This window comes from Pseudopipra pipra, chromosome 13 (genome assembly GCF_036250125.1).
Source record: "Pseudopipra pipra isolate bDixPip1 chromosome 13, bDixPip1.hap1, whole genome shotgun sequence".
In the NCBI taxonomy this organism is placed as follows: Eukaryota; Metazoa; Chordata; class Aves; order Passeriformes; family Pipridae; genus Pseudopipra; species Pseudopipra pipra.
In genome coordinates this window covers 12,678,881-12,696,196 of record NC_087561.1, presented here as the reverse complement: position 1 = coordinate 12,696,196, position 17,316 = coordinate 12,678,881, and the positions used below count along the sequence as shown (strand labels likewise).

General features: G+C 60.2%; 3 protein-coding genes across 6 annotated transcripts; 1 reads left to right on the top strand and 2 right to left on the bottom strand.

Moving 5' to 3' along the window:
• Positions 1-311: 311 nt before the first annotated feature.
• Positions 312-3,728, bottom strand: TRMT12 (tRNA methyltransferase 12 homolog). The gene is made up of 8 exons (XM_064670099.1): positions 3,659-3,728; positions 3,054-3,125; positions 2,739-2,886; positions 2,472-2,661; positions 2,232-2,382; positions 2,045-2,154; positions 1,248-1,405; positions 312-1,177 (listed from the first exon to the last, which is right to left on the bottom strand). Exons 1-8 carry the CDS (start codon positions 3,700-3,702, stop codon positions 764-766), a joined length of 1,287 nt encoding a protein of 428 aa, XP_064526169.1. The 5' UTR covers positions 3,703-3,728; the 3' UTR covers positions 312-763.
• On the top strand, positions 3,699-10,871 carry CSTF2 (cleavage stimulation factor subunit 2). Of its 3 annotated transcripts, XM_064670090.1 has the most exons (15): positions 3,699-3,827; positions 3,964-4,042; positions 4,873-5,042; positions 5,520-5,656; positions 5,738-5,857; positions 5,958-6,113; positions 6,235-6,358; positions 6,658-6,720; positions 7,901-7,960; positions 8,550-8,691; positions 9,057-9,208; positions 9,502-9,779; positions 10,163-10,288; positions 10,431-10,556; positions 10,689-10,871. In XM_064670090.1, the coding sequence occupies exons 1-14, from the start codon at positions 3,701-3,703 to the stop codon at positions 10,551-10,553; spliced, it is 1,857 nt and encodes a 618-aa protein (XP_064526160.1). In that variant the 5' UTR covers positions 3,699-3,700; the 3' UTR covers positions 10,554-10,556; positions 10,689-10,871. The 3 variants fall into 3 exon arrangements, with proteins under 3 accessions (XP_064526160.1, XP_064526161.1, XP_064526162.1); XM_064670091.1 differs by lacking the exon at positions 7,901-7,960; XM_064670092.1 differs by lacking the exons at positions 7,901-7,960; positions 8,550-8,691; positions 9,057-9,208.
• A 529-nt stretch (positions 10,872-11,400) lies between these two features.
• Positions 11,401-17,199, bottom strand: NOX1 (NADPH oxidase 1). Of its 2 annotated transcripts, none has more exons than XM_064670093.1 (13): positions 16,177-17,199; positions 15,069-15,164; positions 14,556-14,666; positions 14,385-14,469; positions 14,167-14,309; positions 13,908-14,089; positions 13,566-13,704; positions 13,375-13,467; positions 12,982-13,208; positions 12,739-12,901; positions 12,465-12,611; positions 12,137-12,261; positions 11,401-11,948 (listed from the first exon to the last, which is right to left on the bottom strand). In XM_064670093.1, the coding sequence occupies exons 1-13, from the start codon at positions 16,219-16,221 to the stop codon at positions 11,822-11,824; spliced, it is 1,683 nt and encodes a 560-aa protein (XP_064526163.1). In that variant the 5' UTR covers positions 16,222-17,199; the 3' UTR covers positions 11,401-11,821. The 2 variants fall into 2 exon arrangements, with proteins under 2 accessions (XP_064526163.1, XP_064526164.1); XM_064670094.1 differs by having other exon boundaries at positions 13,965-14,089.
• Between the last annotated feature and the right edge of the window lie 117 nt (positions 17,200-17,316).

The window sequence follows — 17,316 nt, the reverse complement described above, 5'->3', positions numbered from 1 at the left end:
TTCGGCCGCACCCCGGGGCTCCCTGTCACGGGATTGGAGAGCCAGAGGCTCCCAGCCCTACAGAAGATGAGACACCGACACGAGAAAAAACATGGGGACGGCAAAGGGCCAGTGGGAGCTCCCTCATGCGGCAGAGGTTCTCTCCATCAGGGGTACACACACAATACTTAGAGGGCTTTGGGCTTGCAGGCAGAGGATGCCAGCAGAGGTTTTGCTCTCTGAGCCCCTCCACACACCTCTCTGGGACCCGGCCTTCCCAGGCCCCCATGCTTGCACCAGTGTTCACATTTTAACTGGACACCAACAAGAAGTATGAGAAACATCTTTAATTCTGAAAAATTAAGAAGAAGCCAAGATAAACAACCCTGTTTTCAGTACAATAAAAAAGCACGTTGGTAAATACAAGCACAAAGCCTGTCCCCAACCTGTCGAAATGAACCCAGCAGGAACCCGAGGTTTTTCAGCCCGAGTTCTCTCCTGTGTGGAAACAGGGCTGAAAGTGCCACCACATGTCCAAAATCTGGGCAGAGACTGGCAGAGTCGGGGCAGGACACAGGGAGCTCTCAGCCCCATCTCACTGCATCCTCGACCTGGATCCTGGAGGGATCTCCCAAGGGAGCACATCCCTGGGTGCTCTGGGCACAGGGATGCACTGCTGGGCAGGGGACATAAGGGACATCCAGGCTGGCAGCAGGACACTGCTCCTGGTGCTGTGATAGCACCATTCCATGGGAGCTGGAGCCCCGACAGGGCCCATTCCCAGCTATGTGGGCAGTGCTGGCCGGCACTCAAGGTCCAACACGAGGTGATGGACGTGGGGTGCGTAGGACTTCACTGCCTCGATGTGCAGGACTCTGGTGTGCCATGGCCGCCCATGCAGCTCCACCAGCAGTCCCTGGATCCGCGTTGCCGTGGTTTCAGCCCACCTCTGCCACTCGGGTCTGATCCTGGCCCCCACTGTCTTGTTCCCAGTGTCCTCCATTGGGTGCTGTGCCTCTGGAGACCCCCACTCAGCTGGCAGGACCGGGGTCGGTGCAGGGGGAGTCTCCACGTTGTGGTGGATGTGGAGAACCCCACCCGTGTCCTTCTTGAGGACACGGCAGGCCACTGGCCAGCCTTCCTCCGAGCTGGGGATCAGCCCCAGGTTCACCCGGTCGGCCATGTCCCGCAGCTCCAGCTGGAAGGAGAGGGGAGGTGAGGGGATGCCCGGTGCAGATGGGGGCCCACGGCCGGGCAGCAGTGCTCACCTGCCGGCTGTCCCCGTGGTGGATGTGGCACCGATCCTGCACCCCGTTCAGTGCCAGGGCCCGGCGCAGAGCCTCCACAGCATGGACATTCCACTCACAGGCATGGACAAAGGCGGCTCCCGCATGAACCAGGAATGGCAGCGTGAAATAGCCGATGCCTGCGGGCAGGAGGTGGCAGTGGCTGAGGGCAAGGACCTGCTGGAGACCCATGCTCCTCCCTGGAGGCAGGGCGGGGTATATGCTGTCACCCCAGCTCTCCAAAACTGCTTTGCTCTGGGTTGGAACGAGCCCAAACACTCGGTAAATGGAAGTTCACCCCTCCCTCCTCTGCAAAAGCAAAATCTGTCTTGAAAAATGTTTAGAGGAGCTTATTTTACCTTCAGTCTGTGGCCATCAGCTCGAAACCTGCCCTGCTTCCACTCTGTGCAGGAGTGCCCAGACTAACATTTAATTAATCCAGAGCAGTTTTGTGGGTGCCACACCCCTTCAGTGTGGCACAAATTGGAAGCACTAACTTTCCTAAGCACAAAACAGCGGCAAATCTTTCCCCTGGATCCAAATGATTCCCTCAAGCAGTGGTGCTCTGCAGAGCCTGAGTGCAAGGTCATCCTAAGTGTCCAAAGGCAGCTGGGACACAGGAGGGACAGAAGTGCCAGGATAGCTGAGGGCTCACAAACAGGGTGGGAGCTCTAAGCCTAAGTATTTTTCATTCCAGGCTGGAAATGACATCTGGATGCCATCTGCATCACTGCTCTCTGCCTGCCCACCCTGCCAAAGCCCTTCTCCATCCCCATTACCTGCATAAAGATCCACCAGGACCTCCCCGGAGCAGGGCAGTGAGGCCACCCGCAGCTTCTCCGTGATGTTTCCCGGTGAGAACATGCACTTGGTCACGTCGAAGGTGTACCTGGAAGACCCCGCCGGGATGGTGAAGGTGGCCCCTTCCCTGTGCCGGCCGCATCCCGCACCATGGCTCCTGCCTACCTGATCCCATTGTCCACGTGCTCCACCCAGCCGTCCTGGCCCAGCAGCAGGGTCACACTGGGGGTCCGCATCCCGTCTGGCAACACCCGTCCTCGCCTGGCTATCCGCCGGGCACCCAAAACCGAGGCCACCGTCTCCCAGAGCACTGGACCTGGAACACACCCATCCCAGGAAATGTGGGAAAGGCCAGAACAGGTTCTGTGCGCAGGATCAGGGCAGGCAGACCCTGCTCCTCCTTACCCAGGCTCTCCCACGGTGCAGCCCTGAAGCTGTCCTCACTCAGCAGCACCAGGTCCCCGTGCCGCTGCCAGGCATGGGGCACATCCTGCTCCAGCTCCTCCGACCAGCTCCCATCCAGCAGCTGCCGCAGCTCTTCCCGCAGCTTCTGGGCAGGCGCCCGTCGCCGGGATGCCCTGGAGGGGACAGGGTCCTGCTGCAGGGATGTGGCAGGTGGGGCTGAGACCTCATCGCCCCATGCAGGGCTTGGGGCAAGGGGGCTCTCCCGACCTGGATCCAGACCAGCTCACAGGGCATCTCCGGGGGAAGGCACAGCTGGGAGAGCTTCTCCTCCAGCACGGGCAGGGCCACGCAGCCCCCTGGCACCTGCTGCAGCTGGTAGCGCCTGTCCAGCAGCTGCTTCTCTTCCAAATGCTCCCTGCAAGGCCAAGGCCTGGTCAGGCCCTTCCAGCTCTGCAGACCCTCCTGGTGCGGGACTGGCCCCGTGACCCTCCTCCCAGCCAGTCCCACCATCACCTGCTGGAGCAGCACAGGGCTCCCATTATCCCCTTGCTCCCGTTCCCCCCTCGTTCCCATTCCCCTCACCTGAGGCGCTGGGCGAGCCGCCGCTCCGTGGCTAGTGCAGGGATGGGGATGGAGATGTCCTTGGCTTTCATCCTGCCAAGCCCCAGGATGAAGGGACTTCACTGGGTGCCAGGGACATCGGAGCCCTGGCTGCTGCCCGGGGCAGGGGCTGGGGGCACTGGGGACAGGGTGACCGAGGTGGTGGGGTGTCCTGGGGGTGGTGTCCCAGGGAATGGGATGCTTTGGGTTTGGGCAATACGGATGGGATGGAATGGCGTGCCTGGCAACGGGGCACCCCAGGGGATGGGGTGTCTGGGGGGTAGAGTACTCCAGAGGGGGCGTACACTAAGGGTGAGGTGTCCCAGGGGATTAGGAGGATTGGGCACCCTGGGAGCGGGGTGCCCGGGGGTCTGACGGGACAGGGTGCCCTGGGATCGGGGCTCTCGGGGATGGGGTGCCCGGGGTGGGATACCCGAGGGGCTGTGCCTCAGGGCCGGTGCCCGGAACTGCACCACCGAGGCCGCGGGGCTGCTCCAGGAGCTGGCACCTCCTGACTGGCTGTGCCAGGAGGGCTCCCCAAGGCCACAGTCGGGGTCCCGCTCCCGGTCCGGGGGTCGCGGTCCTACCGGGCGTTTCCCACCGGAGCACTTTCCGAGAGCGCCGCCGCCATGTTTCTGCGGGCGGAGGCGGAAGCGGCGGGCCGGTGTGTGCGCGGACCGGAAGTGGCCGGCGGCGCGATGGCGGGTCTGTCGGTGCGGGACCCGGCCGTGGATCGGTCCCTGCGCTCCGTGTTCGGTGAGAGGGGCCGGACTGAGGGACAGCACAGGGGCGGGGACGGGGAAGGGACGGGGCATCAGGCGGGGTCCCCCCCGCCCCTCGCCGTTGGGTCGGTCCCAGCCGCGCTGACCGGCGGCTCCGTCTGTGTCCGCAGTGGGGAACATCCCATACGAGGCCACCGAGGAGCAGCTGAAGGACATTTTCTCGGAGGTTGGGCCCGTGGTCAGCTTTAGGTGAGAGCGGCCGCTGGCCTCCCCTGCGTCCCCCTGCTCGGCCCCAGACCGGGCTCTGGGAACCGCGGAGTCGGGAATCCTTAACGTTGGAAAAGACCTCTAAGGCCATCGAGTCCAACCGTTCCCCCAGCACTGTTACGCTAAACCACGTCCCCAAGTGCCACATCCACACACCTTCTGAGCATCCCCAGGGATGGTGAATCCACCACTTCCCTGGGTAGCCTGTGCCAATGCTTGACAACGAGTGAAGAGCTTTCCCTAATATCCAGTCCAAACTTGCCCTGGCACACCTTGAGCAGAGCAGTGCAGCATCTGCTGGGGGTTGTGAGGCTGTGCCAGGTGTGCTCAGGGGCTGAGGGGCTGTGCCTTGGTCACCTGGAGATGGAGTACACGGAGCACAACAGAGGGACATGGGCTGGAGGGGCCACCCTGCTGTGGCAGAGGAGTGCTCAGGCTCTGGGAAGGCTCTGTGCTCCTCACTCCCTCCCCAGTGTCTCCCAAGGGTGTTTCCCAGATCCTGAAGAGCTCTCAGTTAAGAGCTTGTGAGCTCCAGGAGCATCCAGTCCCATCCTGTGCCCCTACGAGCTGCCTGGTGGGGTCAGAGTTCCTGCACACCAGAGCTTTGGGAACACCCCTCCCAGAAGCCAGGAGACCCTTTGGCTCTGGCTTAGGGATGACTTAACCAGCCTAAGCCTGGCATCAGTGCCTTCACCGCTCCCAGCACACCCGTAGGGTGTATCCCAGCAGCTCCTCCCTTGCTTTGGTAGCTGTGGGCGCTGCTGGGTGCCCACCCTGCCCTCAACAGTGGTGTCCCTCCCCTCCCTGCGCAGGCTGGTGTATGACAGGGAGACGGGGAAGCCCAAGGGATATGGGTTCTGTGAGTACCAGGACCAGGAGACGGCGCTGAGCGCCATGAGGAACCTGAATGGGCGCGAGTTCAGCGGGAGGGCCCTGCGCGTCGACAATGCCGCCAGCGAGAAGAACAAGGAGGAGCTCAAGAGTGAGTCTGAACTCTGGGGTGGGCCTGGCCCTGGCAGTGCTGCAGAGCAAGGTGGTGCTCACCTGTGTGGCTGTGAGAGCTGACTTGTTCTAAGGGATGTTGTGAGTGGCTCCCCGGAGGGGTGCATGGGCTCAGTGCTGTGTTTTCACTCCAAGGTGACCACAGGATCTTTTAGGTTGGAAAAGATCTCTTAAGATCAAGTCCAAACTTTGACCAAACACCACCTTGTCAGCTAAACCACAGCACTAAGTGCCACATCCAGTCTTTTCCTAAACACCTTTAGGGATGGTGACTCTGCCACCTCCCTGGGCAGCCCATTCCAATGCCTGACTACCCTTTCTGTTAAGAAATTCCTCCTGATGTCTCCCTGTTTTCACTGCCCCCCTTTCCCCTTAGTGGGGTGGTGCTCCCCTCCTCATGACCCCATTACCCACTGTTGGTTCATGTTGCCATACAAGGTCACCAACTGTGTTTCAGGCTTGGGCACGGGTGCCCCCATCATAGAGTCACCCTACGGGGACCCTGTGAATCCCGAGGATGCTCCCGAGTCCATCAGCCGGGCAGTGGCCAGCCTGCCCCCCGAGCAGATGTTTGAGCTCATGAAGCAGATGAAGGTCAGTGCAGGAGGGCACAGCTCCCACTGCCACTGCCCTGTCACACCTTGTCAGAGCTCTAACCCGTGCGTGTCTTCTCAGCTGTGTGTCCAGAACAGCCCCCAGGAAGCCAGGAACATGCTGCTGCAGAACCCCCAGCTGGCCTATGCCCTGCTGCAGGCTCAGGTGGTCATGAGGATCGTCGACCCCGAGATCGCGCTGGTTCGTCCCTTGCTGCTCATCCAGGGTGGGGAGTGTGTCAGTGGCAGCCTGTGTGGAGTGGGAGTGGGAAAGAATTTCTTTCTCCTTTTTCTCGCCCTAGAAAATCCTGCATCGCCAGACCAGTGTTCCTCCTCTGATCCCAGGTAACCAGCAGCCAGTGCCAGGGCCAGGACCTGGACCAGGACCAGGGCCTGGGCCAGGGCCCAACACGCAGCTGAACCCACAGAACACCCCCTCGTCCCAGCCACAGCCCATAGTAAGAGCCTGCACAACACGAGCTGTGCAGGGAAGATGGGCAGTGCCAGCTCCAGCTCTTCCAGCTGGGGTGCATACCTGGATGACCAGACATCCCTAAACTCCAGTGTCTCTCCCGGTAGGGTGGGATGCATGTGAACGGCGCTCCTCCTCTGATGCAGCCACCCATGCAGGGGGGAGTGCCAGCCCCAGGGCAGATGGCAGCCCCTGTGCAGGGCCCGGGACCCGGCCCCATGGCTCCAGGAGGTGAGTTCGGGCCAAGCCACTCCACCTGTGGGCACACAGGTCCTGCAGACACCCCCCCTCTGCCTTCCCCCTGACCGGAGGGCTTGGCCTCCGGTGCACATGTGGTCCCATACCACACGTTGTGGTTGTGGCTGCTGCCAGGGGCAGGCTGGAATGTTGGATTATCTCTGGGGGGGACCAACACCAAGGAAATAAACCTGCAGATACCCCCTCCGGGAGCTGGGAGGGGGAAGGTATTTGGGGCCAAAGGAATGGGTTAGTGGTGCAGGGATGGCTGATCTCTGCCTCTCCTCTCCCAGGTGGGCTGCAGCCACAGGTTGGGATGCCGGGCGCAGGGCCTGTCCCCTTGGAGCGCGGACAAGGTAAAACAGACATGGTTGGTGTTGTGTGTGGGGTGAGCCTTCCTCCAGCGGGGCCCAGGCTGTGAGTGCTGAGCAGCGCAGCACCCAGAGCCCCTGCCAGCCACCTGCAACCTGGCTGTGCCTGCCCCTGGGGCAGCTCCACAGTACTGGGCTGTGGTAGCACAAGGCTTAGCCACAAGGCTGGGGTAGCAGCTCTCTGGCTCCCAGGACTCAGCCCGCGCACCGGTTTGCTCCCAGCTCGTTCTGTGCTATGCTGTGCAGTCATGCCCTGGAAGCCAGGGAGAGCTGCCAAGCCCCGCCGAGCGGGATGTGCCTGTGTTTTCCATCTCTGCGAGCCCCTGTCTGTACCTGTGCTTGTGCGGGCAGGCAGAGCTTGCTTTTCTCTGGTCCCTGTCCTGCTCCTTTGCTGCCTGCGTGCTGGGAAGCAGCTGGTGCGGCCACTGCGTCCTCCCCCGCCGTGCCCAGCAGAGGGAGCTGGGCCTCCGCTTTGGCTTGAGGCTTGGCTGGGAATTTCCCGGGGAGTGACGGCTCGGCTTTCCCTCCGCAGGCACGGTCTGTATGGCCCAGCCCCGTAGCCAGATTCCTTATGGTCCACGTGTTGCCATGTGCCAGGGCTAGGGAGACCTGAGCGTTCTTGTTCTCCCAGTAACAAAGCATGCAGGCACCTGACACTCCTGTTGTCTTGACTTGTATCCTAGGCCTTGTTTCAGGAACGTGGTAAACCTGGTCTGAGATACTTTGGCTTTAGGGGTAGTTGACTCTTGTTTTCTTTGGAGTGGGCAATGTCTTTCTGAGAACAGCGTGGTAGTTCTTGGCACCCGAAGGTTTTGGAGAGCAGAAACTGTGGGCAGGGGCAGAAGCAGGAGCTGACTGGTTGTGTGTTGTGGGGCCAACGTGGCCCCACAGAGTGCCATGTCTTTTGGCAGGTTGTCTTCCTTCCCTGCCTCTCTCCCTGAACAAGGGAAGGACTGTGCCACGCTGGCTGTGCTGCCTGTGGTGACAGAGGTGGTGTTAATGGAAGAGGTCGATAAAGCCAGATCTGCTGCATCTTCTCTGTAGGTTTTCCTGGGGACTTTAGGAAGTGTGATCTTGCAGGCAGCACTGTCCCCAAGGCTGGGTGCATGTGTGCACACACTATTTACGTGTCTGCTCTTTCCCTCTTTTCCTGCTGCTTGCCCAGGGAACCTGCAGCTCTCGCCCGTGGGACCTGCCAGGCCTGCGTCTATCGAACGCGTCCAAGGTATCCCAGCACCCGCCAGCTCCCTCCTCCCATGGAGCTCATTGTGGAGTGTGCAGACAGCAGCTTTCACCCCGCTATGCTGAGGCCTGGGGACTAGCATATCACTCCCTGTAGCCTGGCAGGGTTAAGAGGAGGAGGAGGCAGGATTTCCTTTAGGGCCGCAGGAGAGAACGGTCTAGAGCCATGCATGGAGCCTCCAGTGGAAAAGGAGAGCCTGTTCGGAGAGGGCTTTTGCCTAGGGTCCAGCCTCCTTTGACACTGCACTTCCAGGAGTCTTCCAGGTCTTGCTTTACTCCTGGCCCCATGTCAGCAGGGTGTTGATGCCCACGCTTGTAGGGATTGCCATGGGAGAACCCACGCTTAGTTTGACCCCTTGTGCCATAAGGAGCCTGAGGTAGATCCAGGGAGGAAAAAGAGAGGAATAAAATCAGCAGCCAGGAAAGGGGCTTTGGTGTGCTCCAGCCTTGGGTGTGGGGCTGCCTCCCCAGCAGTGCAGCCGACCCACACCTGGCCCCAGAGCGCCGGGGACGGTCTCGGCACGGCACTGGTCATGCAGATCCTCACGAGCTCTTGTGTGTCTCCCTGGCAGTGCCCATGCCAGACCCGAGGGCCCCTATGCAGCGTGGACCTCTACCTGCTAGTGGCCCGCCACCCCGAGGCCTTTTGGGAGATGCCCCGAATGACCCTCGCGGAGGGACCCTGCTCTCAGTCACTGGAGAAGTGGAGCCCAGGTGAGGGGAGAGGGAAGGAGAGGAACCCTTGGCACTGTCCCCTGCCCAAGGGTGACCTCTCACTGAGGACAGGGATGGCACCAGCCTTCCGGGAGTCACTGCTGCCTGGTCGGAGGCCTGTGTGCTGCCGACCGTGGGGGCCGGCCCATTTCCCCGGGGACGGGACATCCCCGGGGTGATGGCAGCTGCCCTGTGGCATGGGGCCACCAGCACCTATCCCTGTGTCAGCCTCACCCTCCTCCCCTGCGGCCGGCTTCGGGGGCAATCCCAGCGCTCTGCCCAGACCGTGCCAAGCCAGCGTCTGATTCACACTCTCTCGCTTTCTCTCCTCCTCCTGCTTTGCTCTCCTCGTCTCTCTGCATCAGAGGTTACCTTGGGCCGCCCCACCAGGGAGCCCCTATGCACCATATGCCTGGTCATGACAGCCGTGGCCCCCCCCATGAGATGAGGGGGGGACCCATGGGAGAACCCCGACCACTGATGGGAGAGCCGCGGGGGCCCTTGATGGACGCTCGAGGTGAGAGAGGGGGCATGAAATACTGGGTGGCTTAGAGCATGCAGGCAAGAAGAGTAGAGCCAGCTGCCCTGACCTGAGGTGTAGGAAGGGGGTTTGGGCAGTGAAATGACTGACACCAGGCATGGAGGGACCGTCCCAGGGTGCAAGGGACTTTCTCCAGGCATGTCCCCTCTGCCCCCAGCCCTGCACCTTTTGGGTGCTTGCTATCCCCCAGACAAAGGAGGCACAGGCTCGCTCCCACACTCCCTGCAGCGCTGCTCCCTTCAGCACCTTACCTTGTCTTTCCTCCGCAGTTGGAAGAGATCCCCGAGGGCTGGAGCCACGAGGATTGGAGCCGCGCGGGCTGGAGCCCCGGGTGCTGGAGGCACGAGCACTGGAGGCACGAGGCCTGGAGCCGCGGGTCCTGGAGCCACGAGTGCTGGAAGCCAGGGCCATGGAGGCCAGGGTCCTGGAGCCCCGGGGCCTGGAGCCTCGAGGGCCCGGTCCTAACCCACGTGGCCCCATGCCTGGTGGGATACAGGGTCCTGGGCCACTTAACATGGGAGCCAGTGGCCCACAGGGGCCCCGCCAGGTACACACGTCTCTGCTCAGCTGCTTGGGCACCGACGGCATCCTGTAGATTGGGGCTGGGTGGAAGGTGTCACATAGAGCAACACCTCTGGGAAGCATAAGGCCTGGGACACTGGCTCTGGGTCCCATCTCCCCAGGCACTGCCCATCTGCTGGGGACAGGACAAGGCTCAAGCTTCTCTCCACCTCTTCCTGTCGTGCAGGAAGGAGCGCAGGAGTTGGAGGGAGAGAAGAGCATGTAAAATGTGGTAGCCTGTCTCTCATCATGCTCAGGCATCTTCAGGCTGTCCGAGGGCATCCGTCAGATCATCTGCATTACCTTCCTGGAATTTTATGGTTGAGTCCAGATACCCCTCGGTCCTCACCCCCTCTCTCATTCCCACAGGTTCCTAACATGGCAGGGGCAGGCTTGCAGGGAGGAGGCATTCCTGGGGCAGGAGTCCAAGGAGCTGGTCAGCCTGGAGGCTTTAGCCCTGGACAGAGCCAGGTCACCCCCCAGGATCATGAGAAGGTGAGAGAAGAAAAGGGGAAGGGTGAGATGTCAGAAGCAAAACTTCCTGTGTGCCTTTCTGTGGCAGGGACAGCCCCTCCCTGGCTCTGGTAACCCATGGATTCTCCGGCAGGGCATGTCTCTGACTCCCTTCTCCCCACAGGCAGCACTGATCATGCAGGTCCTGCAGCTGACAGCAGACCAGATTGCCATGCTGCCCCCGGAGCAGCGGCAGAGCATCCTCATTCTGAAGGAGCAGATCCAGAAGTCCACAGGGGCACCCTGACAGGTAATATCCTTAACCTGACCCTCAACCTGTGCCTGTTCTCCTTCTCCTCCAGTAAATTAGAGCTGCCCAGGATGGGGCTCTGTCCTGCTTCTCTCCATGCCAGACTCAGTCTCCTCCCCTTCCTTCTGGCAGGCTTGTGGTGGACAGAGGTGATGCTCCATGGCAGCTGCTTCCTGTTGGTACCTGAGCTGATACTGCGTTTTGGGAGAGGTTGTGTCCCCCTCAACGTTTTTCCCTCCAATTAATCCTTTTCTTTTTTTCCTCTGTGTATATTTTATGATGTTTGAAATAAAGTGGGAGGAGGGTTTGAATAAAGCCATGTCTCTGGCTGCCTTATTTGGTCTCTCATGGAGGCCAGTGGGACTCTTGGGTTCTGGGTGCAGTCTTGCCTGTCTCCAGTTTTGTCCAAACCACTTGCCATCCTCCCTCCTCCACAGCACCAGGGCAAGAGCTAGTCCTGGAATTTCTTGTTCCATGCTCTTCGCAGGGGTGTAGGGGAAGGGCAGGACAGAGAGCTTGGCTTTCTATCTCTGCTGGCAGAGCAGGAAGGGCTTCATATTGGATTGCAGTATCGCTTACCATGCCAGCCAGCTCGGGGAGGGGAGTTTTCCCTCTTTTTTGGATATGCTGGAGCAGGGTATGTGTGAGCTTTGCATCTGCTGCTGGCCTGTGTGCTGGGGTGCCTGGCTTTGGGTCAGCCCGGCTCTGGGGGTGGCAGGATGGCAGCAAGTCCTTGTAGAGGGATGTCTGACCCTGCACCTCAGAGGGTTTGCTATCAACCAGCTGTTTTATTACAGCCCTACAAGAGGTCAGAGCATGGGCTGCTTTGCCACGGAGACTCTCATTGCAAAGAAAAGCAAGTTTAATTTAATCTTTTACACAAAGAACTGTTTAAACCTGGAGGAGCATGTTTGGCCCCTGATGCCTGTGTCCCATCTGTGTCCTGTGGTTCTTCCCAGCCCACTGGGCGTTCCTGCTGCTTCCCACTGCTCTGGCAGCATCATTGCAGCATGTGTCTCTGGTTTGTCAGTGAAGGGGCCATGTAGAGCTGCCAGCCCACTGGCTCCATGAGGATCCCTTGTACACCAGGACAGGCAGGCAGCAGTCTTTGAACCAGGAATTTCTCATGGAGAAAGGAGTACCTTGCTGTGTCTTGCCTGGCTTCAGTGCATGCACAGATGCTTATCCCTGGCCTTGCTCTGGCACAGGAGGTGAGGTGAGACAGGCAATGTCCCTGCCCACTGGGGTTCCAGCCTCGCTGCTACTCAGAAGTTCTCCTTGTTGAAGTAGAATTTGACCTTCCTGGGGTCCAGACTGGAGTGCTGGTGACAAAACTTCTGCAGACTCTTTGCCAGGGCCTCCGGCCCACAGAGGAACACACCAACCACCGACCTGCAAACAGCATGGGGATGTCAGCACCAGGTGGGCGACTCAGGGTAAAGTGATTTCAAAGCTTTTTAGGCTCCCTACTGGGGATAGCACACCTCTCCCAAAGCCACTGCCCAGCCCAGTGCTGAGTGCCAGGGAGGAGAGGGGTGCATCCCCGCTTCAGCATTCCGAATTCTGTGCCCACCTCTCACCTGGGGTGGGCTTCAGCCACTACTGCAAACTCTGTGTTCCACATGGGCCGCCCAAAGATGGTTTTCTGCCTGAGGCCTGTCACCGTGTCCGTAGCGGTGTCAAAGTGAAGTGCCACGTTGTTGGCCTGGGCAGAACAGGGATGGTGAGAACCCCAGACACCACCCCTGAGCCCACCTCCAGTCCCTCACCGTGGAGGAGTATCCATTGCTGATCCCACCAAACACCATGCCCGGACTTTGTGCCTGAAAGCCATTGTCATGCTTGCCCTGCCCAATTCAGCCACTCCGTGTCCCCTCTTGCAGCCACAACAGCCTCTGGTCAACTCACAATGCTGGTGTCCCAGCCAGTGAGGAAGAGGCGGTAGGTGAGGAAGTCCGCCTTGCCCGACTCGGCCATCTTCTGCTCCAGCGAGGCAAGCAGGTCGTTAAACCAGGCAAAGGCTTCTCTGTCCCGGCAGAGCCAGTAGAAGTAGATCTGGGATGTGGGAGGAGAGGAGTTGCTCAAGATGAAGCAGAGACAGAGGGGTGGGAGAATGCAATGCCGAGTACTGGGAAGCTCAGCATGGAGAAACCCACAGCTGCTCCCATGGGACACTCTGTACCTTCTTGGTCTTGAGGGTCTGGTCAGCCTGCTGGAACTTGTACCAGATGGATTTCAGGATGGAGGCGAAGGGAGTGACGCCGATTCCCGCTCCCACCAGCATGGCCACCTCGTACTGGAACACGTCTTCACTGGCAGTGCCAAATGGACCATCCACCTCGATCCTGGCCAAGGGAGGGCCTGGGTGAGAGGTGTGGCCTCCTCAAATCCCTGTGATGGCCTGTTGGGGCACTCTCCAGCCTACCTGGGGTTCTCTGACTGGAAGGTGTCGATGAGACGCTCTGTCCAGTCTCCAGCCACCCGGATGTGAATGGAGAAGAAGTCCTCCTCGGGTGCAGAGGTGAGGGTGAAGGGGTGCCACTCCAGCGGGGAGATGGCGGGGCAGTTGACAAAGATGTATTGCCCCACCTCCATGCGGAAGCCCTTCTTCTGCATTTGCAGCTCCAGCACACGGGCAGGGTGCATGACCACCTGGGGGCACGGACAGGGCTCAGCACCCAGCCTGGCTCCTGTCCCTGGGAAGGGGCTGTGGCCACCACCCCTGCCCACCTCCCCACGGCCACCACAGCGAGAAGCTGCAGCACCAGTGACTCCAAGGAAAGGAGCTGGGGTAGGAACAGGCTCCTGCACCACCCACCTTCTTGACAACCACCTTCTGCTGCGCACGCCAGACCCGGAGGATCCGCTCAAAGACATAGAGGATGATGGGGGCCAGAACCCACTTCCAGGACTGTGGAGACAGAGGAAGGCAAAGGGTTGGGGAGGACCAGGGCTGCAGCCTCCCATGGGGAAGCTTCTCCCCTCGCACCCATTCCAGTGCTACCCTACCTCAGCAGGGATGCTCCCAAACTCAGGGTCTTTGCAGCAGTGGTGGGTGCAGTTCTGGTCCCTCTGTGTGAGGTACTGGGCGCAGCGATGGGGGTCCACCTCTGCCATGCTCTGCTCTGTCTGCCCACGCACCAGCCCGCTGTAGGGAGGTGAGGGGTGAGCCCGAGGGCCAGATCCTGCCTCCCAGCCAGGGCTGAGCTGCGCTGCACGAGGCCAGCTGGGCTAGCCCACCATGGGAATGGCAGTTCACAACCCCACTGGACCCTTCCTGGGGTGGCCCACAGGGGATTTGCAGCCACTGCCCCTCAATATCCTGCCTTGGGGAGTGGTGAGGAGTCTTACGCAATGCCGTGGATGACAAGGCCAGCGAAGTAGACAAGGAAGAGGTGGTGTGTGTACCAGAAGACCTCGAAGTAGTTCCTGCGGATGAACTCGGTGGAGGATGTGACCATGAGGATGAGTGCCAGTGTGATGATGACCCCCGTCAGCCCCGGGATGGTTGTAAAAGCCATGTACTCAACGGTCTGCAGGGGAGGCAGGATGGGTTAGGGGGGCAGGGGACAGGTGGTGGCAGGGGGCTGGATGCCAAGGCTGTGCTCACTGTCTCATTAGAGTGGATGGGGTTCAGCCACTTGTTGTCCTGCAGGTGCATCTTAGAGAGGACAGCGGGGAGGCTGCCGTCAGTGGCTTGTTGGCTCTGGTTGTAGCGCTCCAGGTTGAAGAGGTGGGCAATGGTGTGCACGGCTGGACAGGGGACAGGCAGTCACCCACATGGCCATCCCCTCGTCCCCCCATACCCCAGCCCAGTGCTGGTGATACCTGTGAGCAGGGCCAGGGCGTAGGCCACCAGCTTGTGGAAGGTGAGGTTGTGGTCCAGCTGCTTTCGTAGCGTCCGCCTGCAGCACTGCAGGGAGAGGCAGTGGTGTCAGGATGGGGACAGGGACAGGGACGGGGACGGCCATGCTGGCCATGCCACTGCGGGGCACTCACCGAGCAGGTCCCACGGAGGAAGGAGAGGAGGTTGCGGCAGACGGGCAGCAGGATCAGCATGCTGTTGAAGTTGAGGCACTTGGCTGATGCTCGAGCCCACGCCAAGGCAGACTGGGGAGAAGAGAGGGGTGAGCACCTCCCTTGGTGCTGTAACCGGGACTGGGTTAGGATGGGGCCAAATGATGCTGAGCTGGGACTGAGTGATGCTGGCCTGGGGACTGGGAGGGAGCAATGCTGGACTGGGATGGAGACTTGGAAGGGAGAGGCTGAGCTGGACTGGGAGGGGGTGGTGCTGGACTGGGCTGAGATGTTGTTGGGCTGGGACCAGACAGGGATCAAGACAGGGACCAACAAGGAGCAATACTGGGCTGGGGAGTGGGAAAGAATGGTGGTGGGCTGGAAGAGGACAGAACAAGGAAGGGGCATGGGATGTTGCAGCCCCACCCCACTGCAGGAGGGCTCCAGGATGCACATGTGCCTGGGCAGGCAGGGTGCTGTCAGAGAGCACCTTACCCCGAGGATGGCCCTGGTGTAGAAATATCGGTCATCTTGGTCAAAGAACAGAAAGTAGTAAGTGAAGAGGAAGATGTTGATGCCCAGCCAGGCTGCCTGTGGGGAAAAGTCACAGTATCATGAAGGGCCCTGGCCTTGGGAGCCCCTCACCCTGCAGCAATGAGGTGCAGGCACAGCCAGAGGGTGTCAGGACAGCACATCCCGTCCTGTTTCCTTATGAGCTGCAGCATCACGCACAGGGCTGGGACACAGGGCCAAGGGTGGGCAGAGGTGTGGAAGTCTTGCAAAATTACTGTCTTGTCACCCACAGCCCTGTGCTTTACCCATGCGTGAGGAAGGAGGAAAGGCAGGAGCAGGCAACACCCGTGTAACGGGAAGGCAGGTCTGGAGGTTGGTCGGGGCTGCACAGGGAAGTCTCTGGGAGGAGGAAGTTTTACAGGGAGCTGGCTCACCCAGCCTCACCATCCCCTGCCTAACCCCACTGCACCCCACACTGGCCCCTCTCACAACCACTGACTTTTTGCAGAGCTCCCCCAAAAAACACTCTGCCTTCTATTTGTTTTTTTGTTTGTTTGGGGGTTTTTTTTAAGGTAACTTAAGATAGTCCAACTTCCTGTAAACTCCCATTTCCCCATGTATTCATAGCTCCCCATACAGTGCCGACCAGTCGATGGGTGCTGGCCAGGCATGCTCTGTTACACCAGTGATGCCACAGCACAGCACTGGCAGATGGTCCCTATGGACCATCTCCATCTCCTCACCCTGGCGTGGGCTCTCACAGGATTCTCTGCTCTCATGAAGGGAGAAGAGCCATGTGGGAGGCTCCCAGCCAAAGTGGGCAAACCAGGAGCATTTTTAAGTTTTCCAGGACCTCCCTTTCCTCTGAGTTGCATTTCCCTTAAGATTTCAGTTTTCCAAACCCCCATCCTTCCCCTGGCTGGCTGGGTACACAGGTTGGCTGAGCAGAAGGGACTCTTGTCTCTTCCCAGAGCCCAGCCCCGGGACAGCCTGTCAGCCCTCATTTCTCCCACGAGCGCCCCAGGGCCCGTAGCCCCCATAGCCCCCCACATTGCCCTACCCCTGTGAGCCCCCCAGCCCACACACTCACGAGGACGGCGGCCGAGAACCAGTGGTTGACCAGCCAGTTGCCCATGGTGCGATGTCCCTGCTCCTGCTGCTGCCTGCCTGCGCCTGCCGCTGCCTGCCCGACGTTTTATGGAGGGAGCAGGCGGTGCGGCAATCCCGGCTGCGGGAACTGCACCGCGGGGACTTTCCCCTGAGAAGCCTTCGAGGAAATGCCGGTAGTTTCAAAGGCCACCTTCCGGGAAGGCAGGGCTGACCGCATTGGCCAACCCCAAACCAGCCCCCTGTGCCGGCCGGGGATGGTCCCCAGCTGAGGGTCCCCTTGGCACACATGACTGGGTGCGGGAGGGCATCAGGCTGCTCCTCTTGGGGTTTTGCAATCTTTGAGGACAAAAATGGGCTTCTTTTAAGGTAGGAATTTCCTGGTGGGAAGAAGTTGCAGAGGATCCATCCTGTGACCAGTTCAACCAATGTGCTGTTTCCTGACCTCCCTCCACTGCCTCTGTTTTACAGAAAAACCACCAAAGGAGGAGAAGCATCCTAGGGACACTGCATCAGTGCCAGAATCTGGCCCAGGGATCTATTACAGGACAGGTGAGTTAAAACTGAGCATCAGCAGTGCTGCACCTCTGTGAGCATGAGGGGGGACGAGCGTCCTCGTTCTTGTACCCAAACTGACCTGACCCTATAAATGGGTACTGGGGGAGGAGTGGGGTCACACTCCTAGTTTGGGGCCAGGATGCCTGGGTCCCATCAGCATACCTGCTGTTTTGCCAGCCACCTTTCCCCTCTGGCCTGCCCTCCACTGGAGGCTCCAAGCTCTGCAGTGCCGGGCACTCCAGCTGGGAACAGCAGTCAGTTCTGAGGCCCTGAGCCTGGAGGAACAGGTTGGACAGGATTGCTCTTTGCTGGCATGCTGGTTTCTCCTGGCCCCCAGCCATGGCCATGCTGACGGAAGTGCAGGATGAGGCCAGCCCCCATCTCACTATGCTCCTGAATCTTACCAGCTCCACTGAGGGTTTTTCCCCCCATCCCCATATGCCCCGCTGGGGCAGCCCCGTTTCAGTGCCCATGAACATGAGGGTTATGTGGACAGCAGGTGTGTGTATGCATGCCAGCCCTGGCGGGACAGTCCCCACCCTCTGCATGAGTCACTGCCAGCACC